Raw genomic sequence first — 17,282 nt, forward strand, 5'->3', positions numbered from 1 at the left:
ATGTTTCTAATCTTGTTTCCTCGATTCAATCAGCAGCAGCCTGTAATGGGCTCAGCCTGGTTTATCTGGCTCAGCCCGTCTTCGGGGGATAGTGCCGGCGTCTGCCGGCGGCTCGCCACAGAGGAGATGTAAATGTTTCAGTCTGGGGATTCGTTCCAATCATGTCTTGGGAAAGCAGGGGGGGGACTAACAGCGTGTTTTTGACCCCAAGGAGTCAGAGCAGGTGGGAGGGCAGGACACGCTCATTTACAGAGCGACAAACAACCACAGGAGCACTTCGTTTTGCTCTTTCTTTCGCTATTTTATTAGGTAGACAATGTTTCCGAGGCCTTTATCTTTATCTTAATCCCACTTTTTCATATCGTCTGTGACTCCGCGGCCTCGTCTCTACAGGCACATTCGTTGTTGTTAAGTTGTTCCTCTGAGATTTGCTCTGTGTTGACATTATTAATCGTTTGTGCAGTTCTGCCACATTCGAGAGGCGTTCAGGTACCCGTGACTGCGATGGTCTCCAGACTCCACAGAAATGTCTAGCAGTGAAAATGTGACAAACTTATAAGAATCTAATCTGTTGTGCACGTACAAGACACGTGTTGTCCTTTTGTTGTTAGTTAGCACAACTTTAACTAAACCTAACCGAGTAGTTTCACAACACAAGCCTAACAGAATAAGTTTATTTCCTTAAATGTAACATAATAGCAGTTTTAATTATAGGTTCACTACTTAAACATAATTAAATAGTTTCATTATTTAAACCTAACCAACTAGTTTTACTACCTAAACCTAACAGAATACTTTTCTTTACCTTAATGTAACATAATAGTAGTTTAAATTGCTTAAACTTTTATAAGTAGCTTTAATTATTTACCGAAACCTAACAGAATTGTTTTAATTGTCTAAACCTGACCAACTAGTTTTGTTACTGAAACCTAACCAGGTTTTAATTGTCTGAACCTGACCAGTTTCACTACCTAAACCTAACCAACTAGTTTTACTACCTAAACCTAACAGAATTATTTTCTTTACCTTAATGTAACATGAGAGTAGTTTTAATTGTCTAAACTTAAACGAGTAGCTTTAATTAGTCACCTAAAACTATCCAGGGATTTATTGCCCTTAATTTGTAGTTTCCAAACCTTACTGAGTAGTTTTATTCTCAAAGTAAAGCTCATAAGAACGTGTAATTTTAGTGTGTAATGTGAGATTAAGGGTAAAAATAATAATACTTGTTGGCCTTGAACGTGAATAATGGGTCCAACAGCCTCAGATTGTGGACGTTATCACCCTTTAAACCAGGAAAAACTCAATTATGGGAACACGGTCACAAGTATCTCGATGTGGTGCGATTCATGTAAGCGTGAGTTGATGCGTTACGTTTAGTATTCATACATCGACAGGCGTGTGTGCTCACACTCTGCTTTGTGTCAGGGTGCAGTGGTATGGGAGTTTCATCTGGTCTTAAAATATCGCAGCGTCATAAGTCAGAGGTGTCAAATTCAGGTTCAGCGAGGCCCAGATAAAAGCTCTACAGGCACGATTTCACTGCAAATGTAACGTCTCAACAGCGTTTTCGCATACAGCTTGGTGAGGATGAAGCCCGCAGCCAGTCCACATCGAGTATTTTAGCCTGTGTGACATTTAGTCCAGGAATATAATATATTCTCACTGCAGTTCCAGAGGAAGGCTGCAGACAGTCAGCTCCCAGCGGTCTGTTTCACAGACCTTTGTCTGACAGCCTCTGCTCGTTTGTGGCCTTTAATAAAACTAGAAATGTCCTGAGGTAAATGCAAAGTTTTTGATCTTGACTTTATCCTTGAACGTACTTCCACAGGTCTCACAGAGCCCGTTTAAAGCTCGGCCTTACAGAGCCATCACTGAAACTGGGCTGATTACACGTGTTGTGGCGTAGCTGCGTTCTTCTCTTTGGTTCACAGACTTTCTGAAACCTCTGTTCACCGCTGGTGACGCCACATCACCCCACATTATCTCACGGTGATGGATATAAGCTCAGTGACGAGGCAAGATGCTCCGCCTTCCTTCTCGGCTGAATTCATCTCCCAGTTTGTTGCTTTTTGGCTCGAAGATGCTGTGAATCGGGTCACAGGCTTTCACCATGAAGCTGCAGTTTTCTTAGGAAGTACATGTGAGATGATGTCCATTTCTTTCCATGACACCAGGCCTACCTCCTGCCAGCTGACAATATGTTGGCGAAGAGTCTCAGTCTGCCAGGTTTTTATTGGATGGTCACAAACTCAAAGCTCACGCTCTATTTAATTCAGTTTCAGAGCTGAGGTTCTTTAGGTCAAAGAGGTTAAAACTAAAACCAGCTCTCACTGACTTTATTAACACGTCCGTCAGGAAGTACTCAGCGAGTCACAAGCTGGCTCTCTAACCAAAACTTCTGGTTATCTTTGGACTCTCGACTTCTGGGCGTTGATAAAGCTGCAGAGAGCCTTCCTGTCACTTCCTGTTATTCCAGGCGAAGCTCAGACTTGAGTTTGACTTCCATTTCCTGGGAAGGAGGAAGCATTTTTAACCCTCAGTCGATGCTTGATGGTACTGGCTGCAGTGAAATCACTGAAGTGGAAGTAGATGCGAGAGAGAGGAAGTCACATGTAATCACAGGAGAAGTCGTGGAACACGAGCGGCCGACGGCATGTGGCGTCGTTAGAGGATGACGGCTCCTTTTGCCTCCTCTCTGAGTAAACCGCAGAATTACTTGCTATTCAGAGCTGCAGGCGAGCTGGCTTTACCGCTCCCTCGGTGGGAAGCTGCTGCGTTGCTGAGCGTCCGCTTGGGTGGAGTGTCCTTGAGAGAGACGTTAAACCTCTGTCAGATCCAGCAGCGCTGATCTGCAGCCGAGCCGGGACTCTTTAACCTCCCCGCGGGGCAGCAAAGCAAAAGAAATCGATTCAGTGTCACCAGTTTTTATGAGAAATGTCTGAAGCAACAAGAAAAAGTTTAAAGAGAAAGTTACAGAGGGAACAGGAGATGATTGAATTGCTGGTTTCACTTAAAGTCATATTAGATCATTTGAATACGCGTGCAGTCCAGGTAGGAGCCAATCAGACGATGGAGATGCAGGCACGGCGCGCCCTGTTAGGAGCAGCAGCGGCTCTGCAGCCTCAGCAGCCACAGTGAGGCTTCTGTGCTGTCAGGGTTTGAGGTTGATCTCCCAGTGGGCCGACTCAGCCTGAAAAACACGGAGGCGAGCTTCAGAGCTGTCAAAGCAGCCTTGTTTATCTGCTGCTGCATTTATCCGGCAGCACCAGGCGGCGATTACAGCCAGAAAGACGTCAGAAGAAACGCAATCTATCATCAAAATATCCCAGACTCTTCATCTGGCCTGTTTCTGCAGTGCTTGCTGGGTAATTATGAGGTGGTTTCATCTGTTCGGGAATCAAATTAACTGATTCTGAAGGAGTAATTTTAGCACTTGATGATCCATCAGCAAAGCGGTATTTTTAATAGGAAGCTGACACATCTGCGCTCTAAAAGGGCTGATATGAATTGGTAATTAACCTCTACAGAGCTGCGGCTGCACATCAGCACACGGCATGAATAAAGACCAACCTTGTGTGACTTTTAAAGAGGAGATGACTGACGTGTGAGGATCTCAGAGGGGCCGTGACGTCCCCGAGCCTCTGAGGCGCTTTCAGAGCGCGTCGACGTTTGAAGCCTTTTCTGAGACTCGCGCTTCTTTATTCCTGCGTACGCAGAAGGCTCGCTGAGACAAATCTGCCCTGAAATAAAAGTAATAAAAGGATGCCTGCTCTTTCATTAAAGTATAATATCGCGAGCGGTGCCCCTTGAGGTTTGCAGAAGCTGATTCATATTCCTGCACATTATGAGGAGTCTTCAGTGCCAAATTCCCAAAAGTCTAATGCATTCAGTTTGATTTGAAGAGGCGACCCGGTGTGAAAAACACAAACATCAAGTTAAAATACCTGCTTCTAGCTGAAAGGCAGAAGAGTCAGGTTTGATCCAACCAGAGCTGTGCGAACATCATTTCATTACTCGGTTATCTGCTTTTGCAGTTTGGCTTTGTCCTTTATTAGGTTCCTGCAGCCAAGGTGAGGCTCTTGAAACGTCCAGAATGGTGAATTTAACAAATGTGACAATAAGACAAACACGTGTCTGGGATGTGTCATATTCCAGGTGGCCCAGAAAAACATGCTCACCAGCTATCTTTGGACTCTTGACTTTTCTCAGTATCTGTTAATCAATTCTGAACTCAAAGACTCTCCGAGCAGAGAGCCTTTTCTGCTCTACTGAAACTGGCAGCAATGTAGCGAATAGAGCTGAATTATTTCCACCTGTTTCTAGGAGGCAAAAAGCCGGCGTTGTTAGTTTAAACTTAAATTCTAGTGCGTGTGAAATAAGATGCAAACCAATTGACCCAAACGGTAAACAGATATTAGAAGTTAAAGCTCGACAGAAACATCCAAAGCAGCTCGTCGTGGTGTTTGAAGGTAGAGCTGGACCAGTTTATCCGTTCAGCTGTTTGTATGTATCTGCATTTGTAACGGCCGGTACATGAAAATATAAAAAGTAAGGCCTCGATTACACTCTGTCGTAGGCTCGGACAGCTGGAATTATTGTTAAACTTCTTTAATGCTGGGCTCACACTGTGCGATTTTGTCAGTCGCGCAATTCAGCTCCTGCTCAAACTGCACGATTGACTCGCAGGGGTTAGAAGTTCGTAGGTCACGATGCTCTGATGCGATCTGAGTGCTCACACTGTGCGTCCATAAAATGAAGGTTATAACAGAAATTCTGTCGCTCGCTCTCCCTCTCTGTCTTTCACTCACACAGACACACACGCCACCATCAACTTTGCTAAATTGCTAATGAAAAACATGATCAGGCAGCTGTGATTGAGCAGCGATGTAAATCCAACTATTTTCACGGTTGTTGTGGTCGTGATAATTTGGTGAGGCCACATCGAAAAGGCTCGGATGAGCTTTCCAAAGTTCTACAAGTGCCTCCATCGCTTGTGTCCAGATCACACGCTGCACTGCCGTGCTGCGCCGTCTTTTTCGCTGACATTTGTGTTTGCGCGTGCGCAGTGTGAGCAGCTGCGGTGACACCATTACGACCAAGCGATTGATGATCGGGAGCTGGTCGTGAGGTGTTAATCGCTTCTCGTTACCCCACATATACTACACGATGCATGACGCACGATGAAGGCCAAAATCGGGCCGATCGCCAAAACGGTCGCACGACTCAAAAATCGGCTCAAAACGGGCCAAAAATCGCACAGCGTGAGCCCGGCATTAGTCTGATTGAAGTCTGTTGCCTGGGACACATGCATCGCCTGTAGTAAATACAGGCGGACAGATGGACATCCTCACAGCACTCACTCACTGTCTGACGACAAAATTAACGTCACTGGGACCTGAGCAGACTTGACCTGGCTTATAGGAGAGACCAGAGAAACACCCTTCAACCATGTTCTGAGTGTTGACTTTGCAGAGTTTTTCCACTAGAACAACCGATGTTCACTCCTGGAGGTGATATTTGGTCGTAATGTTCTCCTTGATGTCCGAAGCCCTCCAACCTGCCCCATCACTGTGCATATATTTCCTGTATTTTGATGATTTGCTTGTTAAGCTCAAAGTGCAACACAAATCTCCAGAAACCAAAGGCTTCACCCTCACTCTGTGTTGAATAAGTGATGTGTTTAATCTTTGCCTCAACTCAACATTTCCAAGCGTTTGCAAACATTAACAGCTCTGCGGTCTGCCTGCAGGAGGAAGAGGAGCGTGGGAAGCGCCAGGTCCTGGTACTCGGTCTGGACGGGGCCGGGAAGAGCAGCATGCTACAGGGTTTGACCCCCGGGGATTCAGCGGCTAAGAGAGGCCGGTGCCGGCCCACCCGCGGCTTCAACTTTATGAGTCTCAACGCCCCCGCCTGTCAGCTCGACTTCCTGGAGAGTAAGGCTCCTTTTATCCGTCCTAATCAAACACTGCTCTGTGTGGAGTCTAGCGGGCATTGATGTTTTATCAAACAGCATGAAATGAGAAATGGAAAGAGCCCAACTGTTCATTTCAGTTGGCCATTTGTTTCATAAAACTGCCTTGAATCAAACAGCTCTGCAGACATGCCGGAGACACACTGTGGAAAACCAGATTCATAAAATGTTAGCATGAAGTTGTGAGAGCTCAGACTTGGTGAATGAAATTTGCAGATTTTTTTTAAACATTATCAAGTTATGGAGATAAGTGTGTGCTAATGTTAGCACATCTCTGCCACTTGAAAGTGTTTAGCTCGTTAGCTTGTTGACATTTGTTAAGGTAGACCCTTTATTAACCTTTACCACTGTTAGCATCAGTTAGCACAAGATGATGCTAACACTAATTAAACATACAGATTAGCATCTTAGATTACAGTCACACAGGCCTAGAGACCAGTTGACAACCATGTGGTAACCACCAGTCGATTTAAATTATATTCACTGTGCAGTTGCTGTTCGTTTGCTGTCCGTTCCTGTGAAATCGACCCATAAAGCTCCATTCACACAGGCCCAGAGACCGGTCACTAGGGATGGGTATTGTTTAGGTTTTATCCGATACTTAAAGAATGGAGAACACAAAATTGGTCCAAAAACCTCTCATGTTCAGCTGTTTTTTTGTAAAAAGATAACAATGTTAGCCTTTTCTGCAGCTATGGGGCATATATGGGATCACTCTTGGCTGGAAGCAGCTTAAACAATGGAAAAAACACAAACTTTGTCCAAAAACCTCTCATGTTTAACTGTTTTCCACTTTTTCTTTGGTCATTTTAGCCTTTTTGGCCAGGGTGAAGGGAGCATCTGCCATCAAACAAGAAGACAGCCGCATGTAGCTACAACAGTGTTTGCTAGTTCACCTTACATGCATTAATGTAATAACGTGGTTAGCCTACTCAACGTAAATTACACACGAACAACATTAAGCTACTCACGCAGAGAAGAACGGCTGCTGCTGCATCATCATCCTCATCATTTCTGCTACACTGGCAGGGCTAGGGGCCAGGACTCTCCTCTTCGGGTATTTGGGGGACGTTGCTAACTCCGGGTCGATAACAGGCACCACACCCGCAGTAGATGTGCTCGGTGTGAGGTCAGGTAAAAAAAACACCAGATACCGGTACCCATCCTTACTGGTCACCGACACCCTGGCAAAGAGGGTGCTGCACCAAATTCCTCATTGTCATTGCTTTGGTTGCTAGCATGCTGGGTAATGTTGGATTCCCTGCTCATAGTTGGCTTGATGAAGTACAAACAACCAAAGGCTTTTAGCTTGTTAACATTAGAATATTTCCAAGCTTGCAACAAGATGTTCTCAAAAAATAACAAGTGGTGTAAAAGAAATTTAAAACAGAAAAATATGTTCATACAGTTTTGTTTGGTCCAGAAAGTATGAAAACGTGAAGCTGGTAATGTCCATAATTGATCTGCTTTAAGTGCTGGTAAGTAACTCCATTGGCTTTATGTTTGAGTTGAACTTAAAGGGAGATTTGATCTACAAATTCAGTTGTTTTTCTTCCCTGAAAGCTCAGATCATCCATCACTGCCAACACAAAGGCAATCACAAGGCAATCTCTGGCAATGGCTCTTATTATTATTTGTTTAGCGGCTGGAAAGTTCAGTGTTAAGGTATCACGAAAGTTGACTGTGACAAAGAAGCCTGGAAAGTGTATTTCTGTTTAATTTCACACTATGGTGGTAAAGTGAGATTGCATTACGTTTGCTGGCGGGATCAATAAATCCATCACTTTAGTGCTCCACTAATAATAACATGAATGACTTTGCTTTGCATTCAGCCAACATGCGTGGTCAGCCGTGATTGGCCGATGTATTTAGAGGAATGTGTCACGCTCACTAATCTGAACACTGCTATCGGTGGGCGCCACTAATCTTTTTCTCATCCGCGAAAGTAAGAAGAGCTCACACCGCCACCCACACAGTCACAATACTTCAGCGGGTCTGTGCATTAAATGTCTAAAGTGTCTTTGTCTCGGTGACGTTGACTCACAGGCAGGCTGACAGGTGAGAAGCAGTACGATGCACGGATCTCTTTATGGAGTCCTCGGGGGAATTATAAATAAAAGAACTAACACCAGATCAGATGGAGAAGTAGTTTTAGGCTTTGAGCTGATGATGAGATTTAGTTTTGTGTGAAAGGGAAGTGAAACTGTCAGTGGTGAGGCCCTAAATCCTCAGCTTTTTCCTTCAGCATGGCATGTCTACTTTACAAGCTTTGATAAACAAATTGTGTTGCCATGTGCTGAAATGTAATTACTTAAAAAATAGTGTCCGAACAGAGGTAACAAAGGCAAAGAAGCAAAGGAACGAAGAAACGGAGAAGAGGAGGCAGGCGGAAAAGAGAGCAGACGAAGAAAGGAAGTAAAAGCACAGGAAATGAGATTATCCAAAACAAACAGGGATGATGAAGGCAAGAAGAAGACAGAGGAAGGCAAAGGCATGGAAACTCTGGGGAGACTGAAAGAAGAATAAAATCAAAACAAACACCACAAAAACCCGAGACCGCGATACAGATACAGCGGTCTGTGATACATGTATAACAGATATAACTTTAACTCTACAGAGTTAGGCAAACTTTAAAGACCTTTTGGAGAATAACAAGTTAAAAGGTTCTGTACTTAAACACCAAGATTTGAACTGAGATATCATGTGACAAGATATCAACACGACAAATCTGGGTGGAACAGTCGAACTCTGGCTGTAAAATCAGGTGTAAATTCCTCGTCAGGCCTGTAGCTGAAGCAGTTAGGTGGGTACAGACACACGCCCACATCATTCACACCCGTGTGACTCGGTGTTGACTGCGCGCACACGTGGGAGAGTGTTTAATAAGGTGGCCTGTAGAGCAGCAGGACCAGCATCCCGTTGCGATCGCCGTGACAATAAAACACAAGCTGCTCACGCCGCCGAGCGCCGGGTCCGGCCTCCATACTGCATCGGGTAAACAGGTATTTATTGCTGCCACATCACATAAGCTTATAGTACAGCACTCCCCAGTTTCCTAGCAACATTTCCCATTAGGTCCAGCACTAATGAATTCTTGCTACTCTCTTGGATTCAGAGGCAGTTAGGACCTAAAGTCTTACTCGCCGCTGTGAGCAGTGATTCGTTTGGCCGTCGAGCACCGCTGGTTCCTGCAGCCGGAGGTCACTTCTGCTGCAGACTTTCCAAACCACTGAAGCTGGAAACTGATTTTCTAGCAAATGTGACCTGTGACTGTGTTTGGTACAAGCAGTGTTGGTACTGAAACGCTGTAGATGGTTGTTTTTTCTTCTTACTTTATACTTTACCTTATGAAGGCATTTTTATATTACAATTGGTCTCATTGCTCCAGGTTTAGATCACGCTGCAACAAATACAAGAATCTTGTACATCAGTAGATTTAAAAATGAGATGTGTTCTCAATTACTCTAATTACTCAGTTCCACTGAAAACAATGGAAAGAAAAACAAATCAATACTGAGTTGTTTCCTCTGTGATCCCAGAAAGCAAGAAAAACCAAATAAAAGGAAAACTTCATGCTCAGGTCGATGGATTACACAACATAACTGAGTATTTTGGTTGATTTATAGATCTTATGGAAACGATAACGAAACAACTGATAAGTTTTCTCATTGATTTACTGATGATATGTAAATTAATGGAAGTGAATGGCTGCTTATAACGGTTTAAAAAACAACCAAAGTCTAAAAGTGCACAGGATGCATTTAAGCATAGGACCATGTGAAATGCATGTGAATATGCGTTCATATGTAAAATTTATTAACGTTCTTAATAGATTTTTTTAGTCATAAAAACAGGAAACACTCCCTCCCCCCCAGAAATATGTAAAAAAGAAGAAAAAAAAAGTAACCCCTAAATTGTTATTTATGAGTGAAAAAACTAACTGGATTCAGGATTTTATATTCAAGTTAGAGCCAGCAAATTATTCAAGCATAACATTCAACCACTAAAACAAAGTTTTCTGTTCAGGAATGCAAGTAAAAACTGTAATTTACATCTTGACCACAAAATTATGATGTCCTTTATTTTTTCTGCTGTTTTGTAAAACAGCAAATTTGAAAATTCAATAATTATATTTCAGGATAAAAAAAATATTCAGATTAGAGAGTTTTCACATACTGGTGTATTAACTGTTACTGTACTTAGTAATGACCAACACTGGTAATTAGCTGTGGGATTAAATCACATGGATGGAGTCCAGTGAGGTCTAAACGTTTTAGAGCACAGCTAAATGTTTTCCAAAGCACTGGACATTTGGAGCTACATTTCTAGGCAACGTTTGATTTTTGTTAATTTCTATATTTCAGTATCAATTTACGTTTATTGATTAAAATAATAATAATAATAATGGATTGCATTTATATAGCACTTTTCGAGAACCTCAAAACACCAGTGTTGCCAACTTAGCGACTTTGTCACTATATTTAGCGAGTTTTCAGACCCCCTTAGCGACTTTTTTTTTTCTAAAAAGCGACTAGCGACAAATCTGGCGACTGTTTCTGGTGTTATTGGAGGCACCTCGCCCATGCTAAAGCGCTCACGGGCGGAGGATAGTCCTCCCCCAGCTGCAGAAGATGTTCACACCTGTGCGTCCAAACTGCAAATGAACCGCGCATGAGCGAAGCCGCTGCTCCTGCACTGACTGTAACGCAGTCAGTTCTTCTTTTACTCTTATGCTGTTTTGTGGATCACAAGGTTTAAAACTACTTATAAACACACACACACACAAAGTAACTCCACCAGAGTGCCAATTTCGGGTCACTTTTGCCGGTCCAAGCCCGGATAAAGGAGCAGGGTTGGAATTGTGACATTAAAAAACAATAATTGCTAAAAGAAATTTAATTTGTAGTTCTAAATAAATTCTAAATGCATTTAGGACGTTTTTTACTCACTTTATGTCTCTTCCACGATGTTATTTTTCTCTCCAACAACGTAGGTTACAATTACATTAGCATGACCAATTATGCAAATTAGGTGATGACGTCATTTAGCGACTTCTAGCGACTTTTAGGACAGCCAATAGCGATTTTCCTTACTGAGGAGTTGGCAACACTGCAAAGTGCTTTACAATTCCACTATTAATTCACACACTGGTGGAGGCAGCTACAGTTGTAGCCACAGCTGCCCTGGGGCAGACTGACAGAAGTGAGGCTGCCATATCGCGCCCAAGGCCACAACGGCCGAGACTGTCCAACCCGGGGCTCGAACCGGCAACCTTTCGATTACAAGACGAACACCCAACTCTTGAGCCACGGTCGCCCCCAGATTGTACAGAAGTTAATGGAAGTCAGTGGTGGCCTAGTCAGAGTATTTTCACACCTGCACCCTTTAGGCCGTCCAAGTCAAACTCTGGTTCAGTATAGCCCAGTTTGGAGGACTCGATCTGGTTTGTTTATGGCGAGAATGTGATCCAACCTCAAACCGACCAAACTACCAGTTGTAAGATAGAAGTTAGAGCTGAAAGCCTTTGGGCTTGGCTTGCAGTTCACTCTGTGTGGAAGGAAATCAAAGTGTGAGGAAAAGCTAAAGTTTATAGACTCATCAACTGAATCTGGTCAACGTAACTGAACTACAAGTGTTAAAATGGCCCAAAACTCCAAGTCACGCCATTAAAAATGTTACACTTTGATGTTGCTCGATAACCAACCACTGACTTCCATTTTAAAAATTAAAAATGTGAATGGATTAAACAGCCTAAGCAAAATGAATCCTCACATTCCTCAATGTTTAAATCATGATGACTGAGCTGCTGCTGTTTCATGCAGCCAAACTAATCCAAGAAGCCTGCACACATTATAAATGAGATGTGTCCTCAATTATTTATAGTGTCTCTGGAAAAGAACACAAGGAAAGGAAAACAAATAAAAAAAGTTTCAAGAAGGGAACAAAATATAAAGTTCAACCAAAACCACATCAATACTAATGTATTTCCCCCAAAACTACGAATAATCTGAGCCTCTGAGCTGCAGGAAAACAAGAAAAACTGAATAAATTCCATGAAAAAAAAAAAAAAACCCTGACCCATTAAATGAAGAGAAATCGCTGCTGCACTGTCATATTTTACTCTGAGCCTCTTTAACATATCATGTCTGGAGGCAACAAGATGGAAAAAAGGAATCAGACTAATTTGCCCAGGAGCGAACTGTGGATATAAATAATGCCTGAGTGCCGTCGCAGCCTGTTTCATCCCTCGGTGAAAATCAGATCGCATTCAGTCCGGTGCAGATGAGAAATTAATCTGTGGCCAATTTGTGGGGATGCCAACAGCGTATCTAATTCTGCGGATCGATCTGTCCTTTTATTTAACCGAAAGCCTTCCTGGCCTTGAGCATGGCGGTCAGTCGGGGATGTGTTGGGATACTGTGTTTCTTTGGCTGACAATTTTTGTTGTTGTTGTTTTTTTGTATGAATCAATGGACAAACAGCCTCCTTTTCTCTAAACGCAGTGTTATGTGTACTGGTACACACTTAAAAATAAAACCTTTTTATTTTGGGCAAACAGATCCCCTCTAGGGAGCGACAGTAAACCAATGTCTCGTGCTTGTTTGTTAATTTTGAAAACTCCTGCTGAGGAGAATTGTGTATCGCTTCAGGAGCTGAATCCTCCACAGATACTGAAGCCTGCAGGCCGGGTGTTGCTCAACAACAACCAGTTTTTATTATGTGTTGTCCAGTAATGTCTAAAGACTAGCCAAGCTTGAAGATCACATAGAGAAGTCCAACCGTCTGGTAGATGACTCGCGCACTTCAGGTGGAAAATGACATCGCCGACGCAATCAAAAATGTCTGCGGTGTGTTTTCTGTGCTGCAGTTGGTGGTGGTGAGGATCTGCGGCGCTACTGGTCAGATTACCTGAGACGGACTCACGTTCTGGTGTACGTGGTGGACTCGTCTGACAGAAGCCGCCTCCCTTTGGCTAAAGCTGAACTGCACCGCCTCCTGAGGGTGGAGCCCCAGCTGCCTGTGGTCGTCCTGGGAAACAAGCAGGTAAACCATAAAACAGACGTCTTTTTATGTTTTTATCATTTCAAGCAACCGTTGATTTCCATTAATGCTGTGCTGAATAAAAGATAGTAACTTATAAAGTTTTAGGGGACATGAAAATTATGGAAACTAATTTTCTGCAGTTTCAGACATTAAACCTCAAGTTTCAAACTATATTATGTTCTTAAAAACTAAAGCAAAGACCAGTATTTAATTCAGTTTTAATTACACAACAACATTCACCTCAAAGCGCTTTATATTGTAAGGTAGACCCTAGAGTAATGCATAAAGAGAAGAATCCAACAATCATTCGACCCCCTATGAGCAGCACTTTGGTGACAGTGGGAAGGAAAAACTCCCTTTTAACAGGAAGAAACCTCCGGCAGAACCAGGCTCAGGGAGGGGCGGGGCCATCTGCTGCCACCGGTTGGGGTGAGAGAAGGAAAACAGGATGCTGTGGAAGAGAGCCAGAGATTATCTAATTTTTTTATGGATTATATGGAAATTAATGGAATTCAATAGCAACCCGGAAGAACAAAAAAAACACCAATCAATTAAAAATCTGTGTAGCAGACATTTATAACCATGATGGTGTTCAAGTTATTTGACAAACTTTTTATATACAGAATATGATGTCTTTTATTTCTTTTCTTTTTTATATGTAGACACATTTTTCACATAAGTATACAAAATGTAAGTCATTTATGGATTATATGGAAATGTATAGAGATAAATGTAAAAATACCCCAGAAGGCTAAGGCTACGTCCACACGTACCCGGGTATTTTTGAAAACGCAGATTTTTCTATGTGTTTGCACCTTTCGTCCACACGTAAACGGCGTTTTTGGTCACTGAAAACAGAGATTTTTAAAAACTCCGGCCAGGGTGGAGATTTTTGAAAACTCCGTTTTTGCATTTACGTGTGGACGAGGAAAACGGAGAAAACGCAGCGTCAAAGGTGTGCGCATTTTTTGACGTCACACTGTGCGCCACGTTATTGTTTCGGTGAAATGAATTTCTACAATACTATTACTGCTAATTGTACTCTGCAGTGTTTAAATGCTTACATATACACACACAGTTACTGTCCCTCCACACATACCACTCGGTTCTGCTTCTATGCTCCAGCTTTGTTTACTTTTTCCCACCGAGGCTTCTAGACTTCTGATTGGCCAACATTTCTGCACGGTTAGGAATATAGCGCCACCTGTTGCTTTGGCATGTTCCTAGCAGCGTTTTCCTTCATTTCTGTGTTTACGTGTGGACGGGATTATTTTTTAAAACAAAAACGGAAAATCTCCGTTTTCAAAAATACCCGTGTACGTGTGTGTAAGTCTACGTGCACACAGACACGAGTATTTTAGAAAACTCAGCCTGTTCCATGCCTTTACACCTTTCGTCCACATGTAAACGGCGGTTTGGGTCACTGAAAACTGATATTTTTAAAAACTCCTGCCAGGCTGGAGATTTTCTAAAACTCTGTTTTTGCGTTTACATGTGGAAGAGGAAAAGACTCAGTCATGCAACGTCAAAGGTGTGCGCCGTTTTTGACGTCACGCTGTGCGCCACGTTATTGTTTATGTCAGATGAATTTCTACAATGCCGGATAGAGACAAAATACTGTTGCTGTTACAAACGCAGGTACAACCAAATCCTGGCGCCAAGGTCGTCATCGGTTTTGAATAAATTTAATCTTTTTAAAATTTAATTAATGTATGCTGTGTGCATTTTGTCCATTCCTAAGTTGTGAGTCTACACCAGTCACATTTCAGAGCGCTGTGACTTGTGATTATGAATCACTCAGACTAATTTAAAATTTTCAGTTTCTTTCTTTATCGAATAAACTTTGGCCAAGAGAGCCAGTGAGGCAAAATCCAAAATACTGTCTTTAGTTATGAACATTTGAAATGATGAAGGCATTAGAAAAGTAACACAAAATTAGATGCCTTTCCAGAAAAACGTAAGGTTTGGTGAGGGCACAAAACTCTGTTTACGCTTTCCCTCCCAGGCTTCTAGATTTCTGATTGGCCAACATTTCCACATGGTTAGGATGTGGCAAGTTCTTCACAGCGTTTGACTTTGATTTTTGCATTTACATGTGGACGGAGATATTTTTTACGGAGCCCCGCAGGGGACATGGGAGAAAAAAAAATTAAGACGGACTTTTGCGAGATCTCGCAAAACTTTTGCGGGATCTCGCAAAACAAACTCGGGATCTCGCAAAACTTTTAGCCGCATTCTTCGGGCTTCGACCTCCCGTTAGCGTCGAGACCTACTACAGCCAGGAGGAACACCGCTTTCCCGGCACATCGTACCTCGACCTCCCGGTCGGCTTCAAGCCGGCATTCGAAGAATGCGGCTAAAACCTTTGCTGAGTTTTTTTTTTGCAAGATCTCGCAAAAGTCCGTCTTAATTTTTTTTCTCCCATGTCCCTTGCGGGGCTCCGTAATTTTTTCACTGCACGCGTGGATGGGATTTTTCTTTTTTAAACAAAATCCCCGTGTACGTATGGACGTAATGAAGCGTGAATAATTTTTTTCCTTCAAAAATAACAGTTAGCTGAAAGCAGCCGTGCAGAGGTTGAAATATGCATGCAGTTAAGTTCATAACCAGAAGAGGAAGATCCATCAGAGTCCTGAAATACATTTCCTCCTCAGTTCATATTTCCTTTCACAGTGTGTGGAATTATGCATGACACCGCAGGGAACAAAGGAATATTAGTCACATTTAATGTTGGATCACTGCAGCTCGATCCTCGCAGTGCTGTCAGGTTTTTTTGAGTACTAAGAAGAAAAACTTACCTGAAACCTCGCAGAACAGCCGCAGTCCGGTTACATCAGGTCACGTCATGTTTAAAAGATCAAGAGGCTCTACAGGTGTAAAATGAGCAGACTTTTACTGCTTTCATCTGTGAAGTTAATAAGGAAATTTGGATCATCAAACAGAATGGAGAATAGACCTATTAATTAACCTGTTGATACGAACGTGTACAGGAATTCAGATTTTTCATCAGGTTGAACTGCAAAGCTTTGAAGTTTTACATCAGAAAGTACAACAAATGCAACAATTCCCAGCAGTTTGGGTGATTTGCAGATCAAACGTTTAGTTGCACGATGTGTAAGCTCCAGTTAAAAAGTTTAGTTGAATGATAAAAGGCTGTTAGATGTTTGGATGACATATAACCGTGTCATTTTCGGGAGGAGCGTGTTTCACGTGAGAATATAGCAAAGTATATTTAACGGTCTGTACTGTTCAAATAAATGTCAGAATCATTCCCTATTTTTAGAGTTAAACCACTTATGCACGGATGATTACCCGTGTTTGATGTTATGGCTTCATTAGTTTTCATATTCACAAATAAGGTAATATCATATGTTACTTATCAGACACTTGGAGTGTCCATATTTATAATCTGAAGATAGAGTCCTAAAAATAATAACCAAATCTGTCAAAAAGTTGTTTAAGCTAAAAATGACATTGTTATTTATCATGCAGACTTTTCTCAGAAGTCAAAAATTATTCAATCAAAACCTTTTCTGTTCAGGAATATAAGTTAATAAATGTAATTTATGGTCTTAATCACAAAATTACAGTTTTTTTCAGGTTTTTGGTAGATGCATATTTTTAGCATTAAAGGTATTTTCATTAAAGAGCTTGTGCATACTGGTGAACTTACCATTACCGAAACATTAAAAGTTATTTTGGTAATTACCAATATCGTTCATTTTAGGGCAACTGTGGTGGTTTAATGCTTCTGTTGAGGTGTTTGCTAACTTGCCTAAACCTTTGGCTGTACCGTGACCAGTGTTGGTCAAGTTACTTGAAAAAGTAATCAGTAACTAATTACTGATTACTTCCCCCAAAAAGTAATGCTGTTACTTTACTGATTACTTATTTTCAAAAGTAATTAATTACTTAGTTACTTTTTAAAAACACGATTTACAACCTGAATAGGTGATAAAGCGATAGATCTTTCAGCCCAATTCTACTTTTTCTACATAATCCATCATACAAAATGTAATCAAATGGAAAAGTCTCTTTTTAAAACTTGTTTTATTAGTTTTAATCTTTTAACTTTATGCATCAAGCAAAAATTTAATTATCTGCAACATTCTCTGACTGGAAGAAATTAGTTTAATATTTAAACCTATTTTCTGCACATTCCAGCACATAAAATATATATTTTTTGTTTTTACACTCAGTCTTTCAAATAGATGCAAGTAAAACACAGCAGAAAATAAATAAAGTCAAAGACTAGCGGTCCTGT

The 17,282-nt window shown here is 41.9% G+C and overlaps 1 protein-coding gene across 2 annotated transcripts in view; it reads left to right on the forward strand.

The window, feature by feature from the left end:
• Positions 1 to 17,282, forward strand: part of arl10 (ADP-ribosylation factor-like 10) — a 29,615-nt gene that overhangs the window by 1,558 nt on the left and 10,775 nt on the right. For both annotated transcript variants that reach the window (XR_014876297.1, XM_085173732.1), the window contains exons 2-3: positions 5,753 to 5,936; positions 12,843 to 13,018. Coding sequence is in view for 1 of the 2 variants with exons in the window: in XM_085173732.1 (XP_085029858.1) it covers positions 5,753 to 5,936; positions 12,843 to 13,018 (360 nt within the window). In the remaining variant the exon portion in view is untranslated. The remainder of the gene's footprint in view (positions 1 to 5,752; positions 5,937 to 12,842; positions 13,019 to 17,282) is intronic.

This window comes from Neolamprologus multifasciatus, chromosome 10, assembly GCF_963576455.1.
Source record: "Neolamprologus multifasciatus chromosome 10, fNeoMul1.2, whole genome shotgun sequence".
NCBI lineage: Eukaryota > Metazoa > Chordata > Actinopteri > Cichliformes > Cichlidae > Neolamprologus > Neolamprologus multifasciatus.